General features: G+C 35.6%; 1 protein-coding gene across 4 annotated transcripts in view; it reads right to left on the bottom strand.

The window, feature by feature from the left end:
• Positions 1-17,758, bottom strand: part of LOC131431038 (basement membrane-specific heparan sulfate proteoglycan core protein) — a 746,275-nt gene that overhangs the window by 129,481 nt on the left and 599,036 nt on the right. For all 4 annotated transcript variants that reach the window (XM_058596469.1, XM_058596470.1, XM_058596473.1 and 1 more), the window contains 7 exons: positions 8,916-9,055; positions 8,677-8,851; positions 8,565-8,597; positions 7,909-8,500; positions 7,734-7,848; positions 7,530-7,677; positions 7,184-7,198 (listed from right to left, as the gene is read on the bottom strand). In XM_058596469.1, the coding sequence (XP_058452452.1) occupies positions 7,184-7,198; positions 7,530-7,677; positions 7,734-7,848; positions 7,909-8,500; positions 8,565-8,597; positions 8,677-8,851; positions 8,916-9,055 (1,218 nt within the window). The remainder of the gene's footprint in view (positions 1-7,183; positions 7,199-7,529; positions 7,678-7,733; positions 7,849-7,908; positions 8,501-8,564; positions 8,598-8,676; positions 8,852-8,915; positions 9,056-17,758) is intronic.

The raw sequence follows: 17,758 nt of genomic DNA on the forward strand, positions 1-17,758 counted from the left end.
CTCAGGGTTCAGGTAACGTATACGCGGCACAATATTATAATCCAGTCTACTCTAGTTCATTATCAATATTTTGGCGATTGATTATTTTCCATTTTAGTCAAATTGCCTAAATGTATGCAATTTCGTACTACGCCTCTTGTACACAAACGAGTGTACATTGACAGAAAAATACCAGCAAACAGCTTTTCGAATTACTATAATAATAATAATAATAATAATAATAATAATAATAATAATAATAATAATAATAATAATAATAATAATAATAATAATAATAATAATAATAATAATAATAATAATAATAATAATAATAATAATTATAATAATAATAATAATAATAATAATAATAATAATAATAATAATAATAATTACTATTATTATTATTATTATTATTATTATACTTATTAAAAAGAAATATTATATTTCCTGCAGTACTGCGACGAAAGAAGAGCATAACTTACACTGCGCAATCAACTGTTATATATTGTATCATAGCATATTACTTCATATATTATCGTCTTATATTATATTGTGTAATGTTATATTATATTATACTACATTATATTATATTATTTTATATTATGTTATGTTGTATTGTATTATATTAAATTATGTTACATTGTATTGTATGATATTATATTATATTATGTTAAATGGTATTGTTATATATTATATTTTTTTATATTAACTTATATTATATTATAACATATTATATTGTATTATGCTCAATTATATTGACAATGGGGAGCGGCAGGGAGTGCATCAGGGTATCTTACAAGCGAATGACTGGATGATGGAGTAGATTGTCAACCTGAGTCACGTGGGGGAAGCTTTGTGCTTCTCCCTGAAGGAAATTAGACTCACCCTACTAACAAAAAAACCATCAGGCGAGTTTAAGCTGGTATAGCGAAATTCTTTATTATATGGCTGGATGTTTTTGCTGAAAGGCGCCGGGTTCTCAAAACCCATTTTGGCCTTCTTAAAAGCAAATATGAAAGCTATCTGATAATCAAATTCGGATCTTCTGGAAGTCTACCCGCATACACTGGTAATGCCTTGAAATGATGGTGGTTTCACACATACATACATACATACATACATACAAATTTATATAGTCTAACTTGCTAACCAAGCTCAAATTAAAGTAAGTACTAATAAAATTCATTTCAATCCCACATTAAGTAATTCCTTTTGTAAATTTTTGCGTTACTCTACAACAATTTATACAGTAAAAATATCTGAACATTTGTCAGTTCAAAAAAATCTTGTGATTTTACATCTTATAAGATGCACATTAATGGAGCGTCATGTTTCAAACAAATTTATATGCAAGAAAATGTGGAATTGTGTGATTTGAAAATCACATGGCTTGAACTGCGCGACTTGAACAAAGAAGCATCACATCTCACAGCGCTCCAGTTAATCGACTGAGCCACAGAAGCACATATCTGCTTAGTGAATAATTGATACCTCTAAACGCATACAGCGTCACTTGGTAGCCAAGTCGAATTACACTAGGAGCAATAAAATTCTGCACAAGTGGAATATTGCGTCACTTTACAAGTTAAGTTGTAATGAATCGTATCGTTTGTAGAATTATGCCACCTGTAAAATTTACATTTTTTTCATTGTAATAAAATGGAATCTTAATGCTTACACAAACAGTGAAAACGGAAATCTGCCTTAGACATAGTTTTCCAAATGTAACATAAATTTCAAAAAATCTGTTCACATATTAATATTAAATATGTTGCCTGTTAATTTTTTTATGCAGAGTAAACTTCAGAATAGATAATTCTGATTTTTCTTTCTATCAGCTGTATTTTTTATCATGATTGATTGAAATTAACATGTTTAGCGCGTAAATTTCATTTACCGCTTCCACACGAGTAACTAGTACGACTGTATGAATTTATATATACGCTTTACCTGACCAATCTCTTGGTTGTGTTTCTGTGGCTCAATGAATAGACGGACGCTGTGTAATCAAATGGTTCTTGGTAGGGGAAGGTGTTCGGTTGCCGGCACCCCACCGTAACTTTTGATAGCAAGCAGATAGTGTCAATCCGACAAATGCCATGTGTGTGTAATAGCAGCACGTTTTTTTGTGCCGAATTGCGAAGCAAACAGTCACTTGTACTTTTTGCTGCGTTCAAAATAACTTTTAATTACGTGAATATCAACACAAATGTTTTTCTGACTTTTTTTAGAGTATCATGAATTGAAGAGCATCAAACCGAAAGGTGAGTGGATTGAATATTTCTGAGGTGAAATAGATCTATTTCGTGATTTAATACCGTATGCTATCAAAATTTTCGCAACCAAAGATATTTTTTGTCATTTTCAAAATGTCTACCAATTTCGGTTACCGCCACCCCATATTTTTCGACAAATCGTGAGCAATTGTCAGTGATATGCAGACTGTTGTTGAGACAAACATCTAACTGCTCATACAGCAGATGCTCCGGCTAAAAAAAAAGTTTAAGACCGACCAAATTAATACCAAAGGCGCCACCATCCAAATATTCGACCAAGAGAACCAAGGCGAAGTCGCAGTCAGACAATGAAGACTTTTGTCAAAAACGCTTCCAAAATCAATAAATTCTGTTTTTTCTTTGAATAGCTGCGGTCTTTACTTATATTTTTCCATATTTAGCGAAATTTCTTGGGGTGCCAGTAACCGAACACTTTTTTTAAAATGGCAAAATTTATCGCTTTGCTAAATTGATAACATTTTTTTTCAATCAAATGAATCAACTTAGTTTCTGAATCAGTTGTTATCAAGGGACTTGAGCTTTCCATTGATGTATAGATGTCCGCCTAATGTGCACTAAGTTAGAAGTTATGAGCTAAAAAGAAAAGGGTGCCGGTAACCGAACACTCTCCCTTACAAATCCTAGTTTGTTATTAAGATAAGTTATCTATTTTATTTCGATTAATTTCTTGCATAATTTTTTTCAAATCACACGTAAATTTCTGTTATGTCTGATTCGATTCAATTATACAGGTTTCTTTCAAACTGCGAAGTAGTATCGGTGCAAAAAGTGTAGCACAGGTTTAGTGCAATTGTCAATTGGTTTCAGTACATCCTCTACTACACACGGGGCCTTTTACGTTATCGATTATTTCATGTTCTAAATCAGTTTAGGTTGCACGTTAAGCATGATGTAGTATTATCAAGTACATATCATGCATATGGTACAATATGCAATTCCAACTGGTTTTTGATGATTCACGGAAAACACACGTTAAGGTAGCGCTTCGCCGTGGTCACGGGAGTTCGCTGCCTATCCCGGGGTTTCACGCACTTTACCCAAAATTGTGAGAAAACGGGAAAGAAAACGGAAATTCCAAGAACATACGATTCTAGATAATTAATTTTTCTATCGATTCGTATGTAAATTGTGCCTGATAAACGTTTTTATCGAAAGATTTCGTGCGAGTTATAAAAATAAATGAGTTTTTCCTTATTCTTTCGCACGCACACAATGTCAACGCATGCATTGGGGTGTGCAAAATGCCACATGTGGTAGACGCTAACAACATTTCTTTTGTTTTCGTTTTCCGTTCTCTCTGCGTAAACGTTGAATATAGATGAGTAAAAATGTAAGTAAGTGTTACTACTTTGTAAAATAATTACTGATCATGTTTCAATAGAACGAGAAATCAGTAATGATTTTCATCGTTACTAGTTTTGACGCTTTGTCGAAAACGTAGCACATTCCTACATATGCGAGTTGTTTATAGCGAGAAAAGGAAAAAATAAAACAAAATGTTTAACAAAACTCGCACGAAATCTCGCGAAAGAAAAGCTTTCTAACTGATATTTTTCGCCAAATGCATAGTAAAATCATTTACCTACAATTGTATGTTTTTGATTTTTCGTGAATCGGGTTAGTATTGGAGAAATTTGCAATTTAGGGTGAAATTTCGGCGACAAAGCAAGAGGAAGCAGTGAGTTGTCTCGCTTCGACCTGACCACGGCGAAGCGCTACCTTAAGCTTCATTGAGATAACATGAATATCTCAAACGCACGGTGTGTGGCACAAACTGAAACTGATCGTGACAGACACTTTTTCTCTGCTATATGGAAATCATCAATAGAAATTTCGCAACTTGTGCAGAAAGATTTTTTCAATGCAATCAAAAGCCTGGATATATAAAAGACTCAGTTTTGAAGAAGCAGATTTTGAACTCTATCTCAAAATCACCCAATCGGAACTATTATTTGAAGGAATAATAAATACAAAAAGTGGAAATCTCAACACCTGGGTACCCAGAAACATTCAGATTATGATAACACATTATGTCTATTGCAAATGAGTCTTCATGGTTGATTTGTGTGGCAACTATAGAGCTTCAGGAATCTTTAAAAAGAGTTAAAAAGGAGTCGTTGAGGAAAATATGGCACCCCGCTCGCATCAAATAAGTCTGATACTAGAACTATATAACTGTTGTTTACAAAAATACGAAGATGAAGAAACAACAAACCCCGATATAAAAATCTAACTTCAGTCAATTGCAATGCGCCCCTGTACCACGGACATCAAGGCGCCCCATCAACAAAGTCGGTGACTAACCAATGAAATTTGAACAACTATGGCACTGATCTTTCCTCATAAGCCTAGAGCTTCCTTTCTTAAACCAAACAATAATCACATTCTCAAATTGAATAGCTTGGAATTGACATGGTCTGATCAAGCAAAATACTTAGGTTTAACGTATGACAAAAGACTCACTTTCAAGGATCACATAGAAGGAATCCAGGCAAAGCGTAATAAATATATTAAATGTTTATATCCTCTTATAAACAGAAATTCTAAGCATTGTCTAAAAAACAAATTATTAATTTAAAAACAAATTTTCAGATCAGCCATGCTTTATGCAGTACCAATTTGGTCAAGTTGTTGTTCAACCACGAAGAAAACGCTTCAAAGGATTCAAAATAAAATTATGAAAATGATTTTGAAGCGTCCACCCTGGTTTAGTACAAATGAGTTACACAGAATCACAAATATAGAACCATTAGATGTAATGTCACATAATATTATAAACAAATTCCGACAAAAATCGATGCAATCTTCAATTGAATCGATTCGCTCTCTGTATTAGTTAGTAAGTTAGTATATAAGTTCCTTTTCCCCATTACACAATACAAGTAGGTTTACAATTTTCTTTACACAAAAATCACAGAATTGCGGAAGCAAATGATGTCTTCATGGTAATAACCAAATCATGTATATAATAGGGCTGAAAAGTCACCACTAGTGGTTGAACACCCAATTTAAATCTTAATAATTCAAATTTTATCTCATATTCCAATAAATAGTTATTAAAAAAAATAAAAAAAAACTTTTGATAAAAAAATAACTTTTGATATTCGTGATTTTTAGATAATTTAGTGCACAGTATCCCATATATGGGACAGACTGTTTTTTCATCCCAGAAGGAGTTGTTTTGTCGGGAAATTTTTCAGTATTTTCCCGAGTTCTGGATCACTTAAACTGTAAAAAAAATATTTTCCGGCTGTTTTTGAAAAATCATGCAACTAAGAGTTAAGAAATTCTAAGACCATTATTATTTTGCGCTATGGCCCTTCTTCGATACAATTATGCGTTGTGTGAAGCATGTGGATAGCCTTCTCAAAGTTAAGAAAAAACGCGTCTTCTGATGCAGACTGAACTAGGGATTGTTTTACTTATCACTTTGTATAATTTTTAACAGATAAGCAGGATGCTTGACAAATATCAAATATGATTCCTATTCAAATGAGTTTTTAGTTTTGCCTTTCTCATATAGAAAGGTTATGCAATCACTGTGAAAACCGACTTTTGAACCGAGGCCCGGAGGGCCGAGTGTCATATACCATTCGACTCAGTTCGTTGAGTACGCAAAATGTCTGTGTGTGTGTATGTGTGTGTGTGTGTGTGTATGTGTGTGTGTGTGTATGTGCGTATGTGTGTATGTAACGTTTTTTTGCACTAACTTTTCTCGGAGATGGCTGAACCGATTTTCACAAACTTAGATTCAAATGAAAGGTCTTGTGGTCCCATACAAAATTCCTGAAAATTATTTGGATCCGACTTCCGGTTCCGGAATTATGGGGTAAAATGTGCAAAAAATTGTGAAAATAAGTGCACTAACTTTTCTCAGAGATGGCTGAACCGATTTTCACAAACTTAGATTCAAATGAAACGTCTTGAGGTCCCGTACAAAATTCCTGAATATTATTTGGATCCGACTTTCGGTTCGAGAGTTATGGGGTAAAATGTGCAAAAAAAAGAAAATATGTGTTTTAACTTTTCTCATAGATGGCGCGACCGATTTTCACAAACTTAGATTCAAATGAAAGGTCCTGTGGTCTCATGCGTTATTCCTGAATTTCATGCGGATCCGACTTCCGGATCCGGAAATATAGGGTAAAGTGTGTTAAAAATTGTACATCATCACTGAAAATGGGGAAAAACCTTAAAAAAATTTCTAAATCGACCTCAAATCTTTTCCAATTTGATGGTATTTATCAGTAGACGGTCAAACAAACCGATTTCGGTTATTCTTTTAAGAATCGAAGAAAAAATTTTTTTTTCGCCTTTCTCATATAGAAAGGTTATGCAATCACTGTGAAAACCGTTTGAACGTTTGAACCGAGGCCCGGAGGGCCGAGTGTCATATACCATTCGACTCAGTTCGTCGAGTACGCAAAATGTCTGTGTGTGTATGTGTGTGTATGTGCGTATTTGTGTATGTAACGTTTTTTGCACTAACTTTATGGGGTAAAATGGGCAAAAAAATGTGTTCTAACTTTTCTCATAGATGGAGCGACCGATTTTCACAAACTTAGGTTCAAATGAAAGGTCCTGTGGTCCCATACGTAATTCCTGAATTTCATCCGGATCCGACTTCCGGATCCGGAAATATAGGGTAAAGTGTGTTAAAAATTTTATACCATCACTGAAAAGAGCGAAAAACCGTGAAAAGTTTTCTGAATCGACCTCAAATCTTTTCCAATTGATAGTTTTTATCAGTAGACGGTCAAACAAATCCATTTCGATTATTCTTTTAAATCGAAGAAAAATAATTTTGAAGAATACCACAGTATTATATATGATAGTTTGATTGATATGAGAAAGGCATCATTACACCACTAGGTGGATTAAAACAGGTTTTTAATATTTGTATTTACCTTCTTCATCAATTGCTGTAGAATGCGTTTTTAAATAGGATATTACATTGGTATCTATTAGCGTATTTTTTCAATAATCATTATACTTACGCTAATAGTACTGTTGTTGTACCGTTTCATTCCAACTTATAAAACCGATACACTGAGGAAGGATGTAAATAACATTCCGAAATACATATCTGTATTATGACGTTTGATACACTTTCGTGAAAATAGTGACTGTGAAAATAGTGACTTTGTGGGAGTGTAATGACGTGACATAGTGGACTTAAACGGTACAACAACAGTACTATTAGTGAGAATATGCTACTAACAGTTCAAACAGAAATTTAGATATTATACTTACGGTCGATGTCAACAAGAGTATATGATCGATCCATTCCTTCGCTATTCTCAGCAACACAAATGTAAACACCACCGTTTTCTGGTTGAGCATTTAGAATCCTTAGTGTGTTTCCGCTTTGTTGAACATTAGGAGAAAACGATTTACCACTCTGAAAAAAGTTTAAATAACATTAGCTCAGATCTTGCTCAATTGCTTTGAACTCACCAGAGTCCACTTGACGGTAGGGTGTGGATTTCCAGTGGCTTCACACGTTATAGTGTAATCAGTTCCTTGTACTATCGTGTGTTTATTATCAAGTGCCTTCACTAGAGGAGTTGTTCTGAGCAATAATAATAAAAATTATTATAATGCACTAAGGTTTGTAAACATAATCACATACAGATCTGGTCGCATAGGTGCGATCACTACGTCTACAAAGGAAGTTCGTTCGCGACCACTTGGGAAAATGGCAGTGCAGCTGTACCGTCCGGAATTATCAATAGTGGAATGTTCTATGATGAGAAGATCGTTTTGTACAAAGCTATTTTGCGGTAAACTAGGTTCGCCTGTCTTTGACCATTTGATTTGACCACTTGGTTGACACACACAAGATAGAGTGATTTGTTCACCGGTTCGACCTTGGTAGTTTTCTGGAGTGATTTGAATCATTTCGTATTGTTGGCCAGGACGCGTTGGTTGAGACGGTCTGGATTCACGTACGTATACATGTAGAATTTTGTCCGCCTCTCCGATATCATTGCGAGCAATACATCTATACGTGCCTTCATCAGATTTTCTGAGTGAGTTGAAGCGCAATAGACCATATTCAAGAATAACATTAGTCGAAAGAGGATGATGATCCATTCTTTCCCATGTTATAACTGGCGTTGGGGAGCCAGTTGCAATGCAACTAACATCAACCGATCGATATTCGTCGAGGTCTACCACGTCGGTAGAAATAGTTACTTCTGGCTTTCTGGATGAAGAAACTCCTATAGAGAATACATTGATTTCATATTATTTACTACGATACGATTAGTTTGATATAACTTATACCTAGCTTTCTCCGATACGAGCTTGGGAAAGCTTCTTATGAAGGAATATATTCAGGTGTTTAATACATTTAATTATTATGTTTACATATACTTTTATCAAAGGGTAAACTTACCTTCCACAGTGAAGGTAACCTGCTGGTAAGCAGTATCAGGGCCACTACCAGCTTGGCAGACATATGTTCCGCTATCAGATATCTGAACATTGGTGATGATCAAAGTTCCACTTTCAGTATAAGCTCTTTCAGGCATACGACCTCCAATACGATCCCAACGCACATCTATAGGAGTCTAGTAAAGTATTAAAGAAAACAAGTTGAAAAGAATCTCACGATTGAAAAATTACTGAACGAACCTTGGACACAATGTAGCGAGCCGTGCAACCCAACCGAATATTACGTCCCACTTCTACAATTTGAATCGTTGGTGCAGCAACTACTACTTCGATGAGTGGTTGTGGAGGGGGATGGGTAACTGAACTACCCCCGGAATGTCCTGAATCAGATAGAATTTTTTCATTGACATTGATACTTGTATCATTGTTTTCAAGTTTCGTATTTATATTCTTATGTAAGTGATCGAAATAACTATTTGATGAGTAAAATACTCTCATGTACAAAAAAGTATATTTGAAGAATGTTCCAAAAAGACATGAATAAAGCAGACGAAGTATATTGCAATACCAAAATAATCATTAGCGATGCTATAAATGGAGAAATGAATAACCTGTTTTAAAAGCAGATACATGGTGCATATACGCATATACGCACTCACACCAAATGAAACAATATAAGAAAGAGTACACACATTCAAGCACACACACACACTCTCTCTCTCTCTCTCACACACACACACACACATATATATATATATATATATATATATATATATATATATATATATATATATATATATATATATATATATATATATATATATATATATATATATATATATATATATATATATATATATATATATATATATCTATATATATATACAGGGTGATTTTTTAAGAGCTTGAGAACTTTTTTAAACAATAAAACGCATAAAATTTGCAAAATCTCATCGGTTCTTTATTTTAAACGTTAGATTGGTACATGACATTTACTTTTTGAAGATAATTTCATTTAAATGTTGACCGCGGCTGCGTCTTAGGTGGTCCATTCGGAAAGTCCGCTTTTTTATCGACAAATTTTGTTCAGCGATGAGGCTCATTTCTGGTTGAATGGCTACGTAAATAAGCAAAATTGCCGCATTTGGAGTGAAGAGCAACCAGAAGCCGTTCAAGAACTGCCCATGCATCCCGAAAAATGCACTGTTTGGTGTGGTTTGTACGCTGGTGGAATCATTGGACCGTATTTTTTCAAAGATGCTGTTGGACGCAACGTTACAGTGAATGGCGATCGCTATCGTTCGATGCTAACAAACTTTTTGTTGCCAAAAATGGAAGAACTGAACTTGGTTGACATGTGGTTTCAACAAGATGGCGCTACATGCCACACAGCTCGCGATTCTATGGCCATTTTGAGGGAAAACTTCGGAGAACAATTCATCTCAAGAAATGGACCGGTAAGTTGGCCACCAAGATCATGCGATTTGACGCCTTTAGACTATTTTTTGTGGGGCTACGTCAAGTCTAAAGTCTACAGAAATAAGCCAGTAACTATTCCAGCTTTGGAAGACAACATTTCCGAAGAAATTCGGGCTATTCCGGCCGAAATGCTCGAAAAAGTTGCCCAAAATTGAACTTTCCGAATGGACCACCTAAGACGCAGCCGCGGTCAACATTTAAATGAAATTATCTTCAAAAAGTAAATGTCATGTACCAATCTAACGTTTAAAATAAAGAACCGATGAGATTTTGCAAATTTTATGCGTTTTATTGTTTAAAAAAGTTCTCAAGCTCTTAAAAAATCACCCGTTATATATATATATATATATATATATATAGATATATATATATATATATATATATATATATATATATATATATATATATATATATATATATATATATATATATATATATATATATATATATATATATATATATATATATATATATATATATATACATAAAATGGAGGCATTATAATATTATCAGCATCGAAAAAAAAATAGGTTCCCGTTTCTACTGTGCATGCATATGGTCCAAAACTGGAAAAAGACGGTCAAAAGAAATTTTACAAGATTATATTACGCTTCTTTTGAAAGTGGCACACGTTTTTTAAGAAGATATAATGATCGTGCGACGCTCCCCGGGTTGGCGGTTCAATGCATAGGACACTGGTCTTACAAGCCAGTTGTCGTATGTTCGAGCCCCGACCTGGAAGGATTCTTAGATTCAGTAGGATCCATAGTACTAGCCATGCAATGATTCTGTACGCTATATGAATCGGCTGCGAAGTCTGTTGAAACAGAAAGGCCAAATAGGAATGTGATGCCAAGACTTTGATTTTTGTAATGGATGCTTTTTCAATTTGTGTTCGGTTTGGCCCCGGTTTCCCTACACTAATGCGGACACCGAAGAGATCCGCGGCCTGGAGTTAGAAGTTCCTGGGAAGAAGAAGTGCGAATAATGTGCAAAGAAGTACTTGGTGTATCAGGCGATCTGTGGTAAATTAGGCAAGCCATACATAATATGCGAAACCTGTTATGAAGCGAAATGCAGTCAACGTTGTTGGTTTTGTACCGAAGGATGCAAATTCGTCAAACTCTTCTGAGCTTCGCTCAATAATAAAAATCTAGGCGATTATGAAGGAAATGCTTCGGAAAACATAGAAGGTCTTCAAAAATGACAAGAGTTTGACGAATGAAAGTGTGTAAGACAGACGGTGCAAGTGTAACAAAGAACTTAATGGGTTCTGTTGGGTCCAACCTGAGGGCATTAACACCATTAGAGTGGAAATAAACCAACTTTGCAAAAACATAGCTAAAAGGTGTTTATTTATTCCCTGAGAATTTCGAAGAATGAGTTTTGGTGATGGTTTTTGTCTGTTACATTTTGTTACGAGTACAACCCTTAGGATTAAACTATTCAGTGCTCAAGTTGGTGTATGGTGTAATAGAGCGCAACCCTTGCCTTTTTCAGAAGCTACCAAGTTCTTTCGCAGAAATTTTAGTGAAACTGAAAGTTTATTATGACACGACATAACCATAAACTTTTGATATTGTTTTGTTACTGTAGGCAATTGTTGATACCCGTTTCATAGTACACTGAAGTCTTTTTTTATGCGAATTTACGTACCGCATAAAAAAAACCGCACAACTCTGAAAATTTGCATAAAAAGCCGCATAACTCTGAAAACCGCATTACTCTGAAAATTCGCATAAAAAAACCGCATAACTCTGAAACTTCGCATAAACAAAACCGCATAACTCTGAAAATTCGCATAAAAAACACATAAAAAACCTTAGTGTAATTGTTTTGAGTTATAAAACTGAGTTTTGCTTTGTAACTAGAGAATTTTTCTGCCAATCTTCCGAATTATGGATCTGTTCTAATAAATAAGAGATTTTCGAAATTTAATTAAATTATCTTTAGAAAAATCGTCATGTTTTAATGAGGGAAAAACGTTGGGCCCAAATCCTCGAAGTCCGCTTATTAAAGACTATAGCAGGATAAGCATGTGAAATCTGCGCCCAAAGGGAATTCATATTGTTATACCACATTCGAAAGGTCATCAGATGGCACGTTCCCCTTGATATTTGGAGATTTGTGGAGATTTTCCCGATATTTAAGAGGGAAGGATTGAAGAGAAATGGTGAGGTTTGGACTAGGAGGATATGGAAAATTGACGACACAAAAACACAAAAAAGCAGAGGTAAATTCTGCACCCCTAAGGGATGCTGAACAATCTGCTGGGGATCACATTCAGTGGAAGCAGATGTAAATTCTGAACCTCTACGTGGTCCCGAACAGTCTGCTGTAAAACCTTTTTAGGTTTGTTTCTTTGTGCATTCTTTCTGATGAACGATGCACAGTTAATAAAACCTCCAATCCCCGAGAGGATTTAGAGATTTTACAAAAGCGACACCATTCTGCACTCCCGGAAGAATGCAGAACGATTCACAGTATGTACGAGCAGAAGTAAATTCGGTACCCCATTAAGGATGCCAAAAAATCTGATAAACCCTATTTAAGGTGAATACAGAAATGATTCATACACTTTAGGAAGAACGATGAACCCCTCTGACTATAGCTCCTTACCACATTGGGTGAGAAACGAGAGAATATCCTTTAATTTTAGCTCCGCATACACAGACTCAATCATGTATGGAGAACCAAAATCCGGATACGTAGTTGCGTCAATGCGGGACAGTTACATATCAGATGATATGAAGTACCGTAATCGCATTCACACAAATCACACGAATAATACTCAGCACGTTGAATAGTAGCCATGTGATAATTGAGTTTGCAATGTCCAGTCAGAGCTCTGACCAGAATACTGCAATGATGCTTGGAAAAATGCAGTAGATACTTTGACATTTTCAGATTTAAATCTGCTAAAATGCTTTTGTCTGAGCGCAAGTTTGCAAGCTGCGCCAATAGCTGGCATGTTTGGATGCAGCCCAAGAACGAATCTTGTGCTTTATCCAACTAGTTGAAAGTGGTAAAGCTGGTTCAGGACAAACGAAATCATTCGTTGCACCAGCTCTAGCCAACTCATCAGCCCATTCATTTCCAGTGATACCAGAATGGCCGGATACCCATAAGTGATAAACAGCATTTGAAATGATGAGGTCTTCAATTTGAGTTCGACATGCGATTACTAGATTCGACCGTGAATCATTTGAACTGAGTGCTTTTAAAGCTGCCTGACTATCGGAACAAAAATAAATTCGTTTACCACAGATTGTATGCTGAAGTGCCGATTGTATTCCATATATAATCGCATAGATTTCTGCTTGGAACACAGTCAGTATATACCAAATGAATGAGACTGCTCCAGTCTCATTTCACGACAGTAGACACCAGCACCAGCACGACCATTCAACAGAGAACCGCCCGTATAACAAACTATGAATTCATCAAGTTGTCGTTCCAAATAACCAATCAACCATTCCTCACGAAGAGGATAGCTCACATTGAATGTTTTAAAGAAAAACTGCATGTGAGAGTTAGGTCACTAGGAGCGAGTAAATACGCATCCCACGTAACCATTAGAGACCAGAAGCGAGTGTGGCTAGTAGCATAATCTAAAGGGTTACTGTTCAAAAGCCCTGTAACCTTAAGACGGTATGTACAAGATAATGCTTCTTGTTTTAGGAACACATGTAGTGGTTTAATGCACAGTAGCGCCTCTAGAGCAGCAGTAGGAGTTATCGTGAATGCTCCTGTCATCGCCATTAGGACCATCCTTTGGAGATGATTTAGCTTTAACTGAACTGTCGCGACTTCTCCTTTCTGCCACCATACAAGACAACCATATGCTAAAATTGGTCTAACAATAGTTGTGTAGATCCAATGAATTTATCTGGGTTTGAGTTCCCATGCTTTTCCAAAAGGCCGAAAGTCATGCAAGCTCTTTAATTCCTGAAGTCAATGTGAGCAGACCAATTCAGTTTTGAATCAAGAATAACTCCTACGTATTTGACTTGATCAACCACAGTGACCTCCGAACCGAAGAACTGTAACGGACGAGCTCCTGTTATTATCCTATGATGAGTAAAAAGCACCATTGATGTTTTGCCCGGATTTACAAATAATCCAACCTGACAACACCATCGCTCAACAGATCGCAGGGCTTGCTGCATTAAATCAAAGAGATTGTTAATGCTTATACCGGTCAGCAATATATGATAATCGTCGGCAAAACCATAAGTCGGAAATCCAAGGTTATTAAGTTTCATTAACAAAACATCAGCGACTAGGTTCCATAGAAAAGGGGATAGTACACCACCTTGAGGACACCCACAGATACTCAGTTTTCTAATCTTTGCTTGCCGAAGCGATGAACAAAGAAGTCGATGGCTAAGCATTGCGTGTATCCAATTTGTGATACTTGAAGGTATGCCATGATCACAGGCTGCATCCAGAATTGAATTGAAAGACACGTTATCAAAGGTTATCATCTAGGTAAACTCCCAAGCAATATTGCTCTCGTGAGAAAGTTTTTTCAATGTTGTGCACAACATCATGTAACAGGGTTGTAGTGGACTTTCCACGCTGGTAAGCATGTTGCATCCCATGTAGCGGATGCACGCCCAAACTAACATTCTTGATATAGTGATCGACTATGCCACTGTTTTAAGAAGAAATGAGCTAAGACTGATAGGCCTGAAACTCTTCGCTTCCTCGTAAGTGTCGCGACCGCCTTTGGGAATAAATTTGACAAATAATTCCTGCCAAGCTCTTGGAATATATCCTGTCGCAAGACTAAAAGTAAGTATTTTCTTCAAAACATGTTTGAAATGTTCATACCCTTTCTGCAGTAACACTGAAAATTAGCGTAAAAATAAACCGCATAACCCTGAAACTTCGCATAAACAAAACCATAAAATTCGCATAAAAAAGTCCCTTAAAAAAACCACATAAAAAACACCTTAGTGTAATTGTTTTGAGTTATAAAAGTGAGTTTTGCTATGAAACTAGAGAATTTTTCTGCCAATCTTCTGAATTATGGATCTGTTTTAATAAATAAGAGATTTTCGTAATTTAATTGATTTATCTCTGGAAAAGTCGTCTTGTTTTAATGAGGGAAAAATGTTAGGCCCAAATCCTCGAAGTCCGCTTATTAAAGGCTATAGCAGGAAAAGCATGTGAAATCTGCCCCCAAAGGGAATTCATATTGTTACACCACATTCGAAAGGTCATAGACTGGAAACAATTTTCTCAAAGTTTCAACCCTTTAACTGCCATATTGACGGAGCTAGGGTGGTTCTATTGATTTTTATTTTATTTTATTTTATCGTCAAGCTTTTATCGACCATGTCCATTAAAAAACAGGATTCGCTGAATCGATTCCTTTAATTTTTGGTTATATTGTGTAGGAAGCTCTGTACTTTCCAGAAAATATCTGAGAATAGATAATTAACTCAGTTTTCACTGTCAGAGGAACGCTTCCAGGTTTTTACTGGTTGAACATGGCCAAATATCATTGAGCTTCGTGATATGCTGGTGTCAATGAGAAAAATTTGGTTGTATTTTTGTTCAAATTGCAAACGGGAAGTTCTAATAAGGTAATATCATCAATCCTTGGATCGGAACGAGAGCAACAAGTATCGAAATATAGTAGTTCTATAATAGAAGCTTTCAAGAAAATTGTTCTGCCAAGTAATTTTGGATTTAAAGTTTTATCACGAGATGACCCAATTAAGACACACAGATCACAAAAAAACTATTCGGGCCCGTAATATCGGTGGTATATCGAGTACACTCCAAATTCGACTGGATATTTGGGATTCCAGCACCGTTACTGTGAATGCGCTATTGGAAATAGAACTGTTGGTTGCTGTTCGAAAATTGTCAAACCTTTACCACCGGGCAGCACCCCTTACGCATGTCGGATTTAGTTTAAATTTTGCATGAGGACATTTTTTGATGTGCTTAAACTTTTGAGCACTAGCGCTTTACGAAATTAGAGGTGATCCCAAAATATTGGCACCCTTATATGTATAAGAGCGGTAAAAATTAACGTGTTTTGTCGGTTACGTCACTTATACCATTATATATCTGGAACCAAAAGTCACAGCCGTTTGATCTTTGAACTTGATCAATGGTCCGACAGTAGCTTTCATACGAGCTCAAGTTTGTTAAAATCGGTTCAGCCATCTCTGAGAAAATTGAGCGCGTTCAAATATCTTCTAAAAGTGGACACACACATACACACACAGACATTTTCCGATCTCGTCGAACTGAGTCGAATGGTATATAACACTATGGGTCTCCGAGGCTTCGTTCGAAAGTCGGTTTCTTCAGCAATTCTAATACCTTTCTATAGAGAAAGGCAATAAGAGGAATATGCTTTATTAAACTCAAATCGTTGTGACTATGTTAGTATTATATTAGGGTAAGATTTATATGTAAAAGCGATGCTACTGCGAAGCAAAACTTAGGTAAATTGCCTTAAGAAATAAACGTATTCATGGAAAAAAATTCTAAGAAATCGATTCTAACCTTCATCATTGGCCACTTCTGTTTGACACCAATATAAAAAAGAAATATTCAATTCACTGCTGTTTCAACTCGCTATGTATTTAGTGAAATGTATGGAGCTGGCAAAAAGGACATCGCGTTGTGTAAGACCCCACAGTGCAAAACGATTTGACCATTTCACGAAACACTTACTTTGATTTATAAGCCCTGCGCTTGAGTTGCATAAACTACTAGAAAAAAGCACCATGCGTTTCCTTCGCTCAGAATTTGATGGGGACGCATGGTCGACTGTTATTTATGTTTTAGAAAAAATCAAATATTTTGGTCGTCCACATTTTTTAAAAATATGAAAACCTACCACTTTAGCATGTCCAAAAATTCTTTATTCATCACTAAAAATCCAGGGTGGTGCAAAAATAGGAAGAGGGAAAAAACATGTTTCAAAATTTTCTAGTATTTTTTAATGGAAGAAATACATATTAAAAATTTTGAACAAAAATTGTGAACCTTCCCCATAATGCTTTGAACATGCCTGATTTTTTCAAATTTTTCGGAGGAGTAGTTGCTTCAAAAATCAAATAAAATAAAAATCAATAGAACCACCCTAGCTCCGTCAATATGACAGTTAAATGGTTGAGAATTTTTTTTCCAGCCTATGACCTTTCGAATGTGGTATAACCATATGATTTCCCTTTTGGGGCAGATTTCACATGCTTAACCTGCTATAGCCTTCATGTAGAAGTTAATTTAATAGTGCAAAATCACATATCTGAACAGCAAACTTTTAAAAAAGTGTTTAACATTGTCCCTAATTTTATGAAAACGCATTCAAAGAGTGCGTATTGAGAATTCGTTAGTGTCGTTCAGTTTGTCCCGTTGTCCTGATGCGTCCTGCCTCTATGTTCTTATAGGTGAAAGTGTTATACCTATAGTATTCTATAGTGATATTTCTCTATGTATAAATGTATTCATAACCCCCAGCGAGTGATTATTAATGGTAAAAAATTATAAAAACTCATTTTTCAAAACGAACACATTCTCAGATTTTTCATTTGCTTTAGACATAATGTCCGAACTACCGTATAAAATTCCTT

The sequence above is a fragment of the Malaya genurostris genome, chromosome 2 (genome assembly GCF_030247185.1).
Source record: "Malaya genurostris strain Urasoe2022 chromosome 2, Malgen_1.1, whole genome shotgun sequence".
Taxonomy (NCBI): Eukaryota; Metazoa; Arthropoda; class Insecta; order Diptera; family Culicidae; genus Malaya; species Malaya genurostris.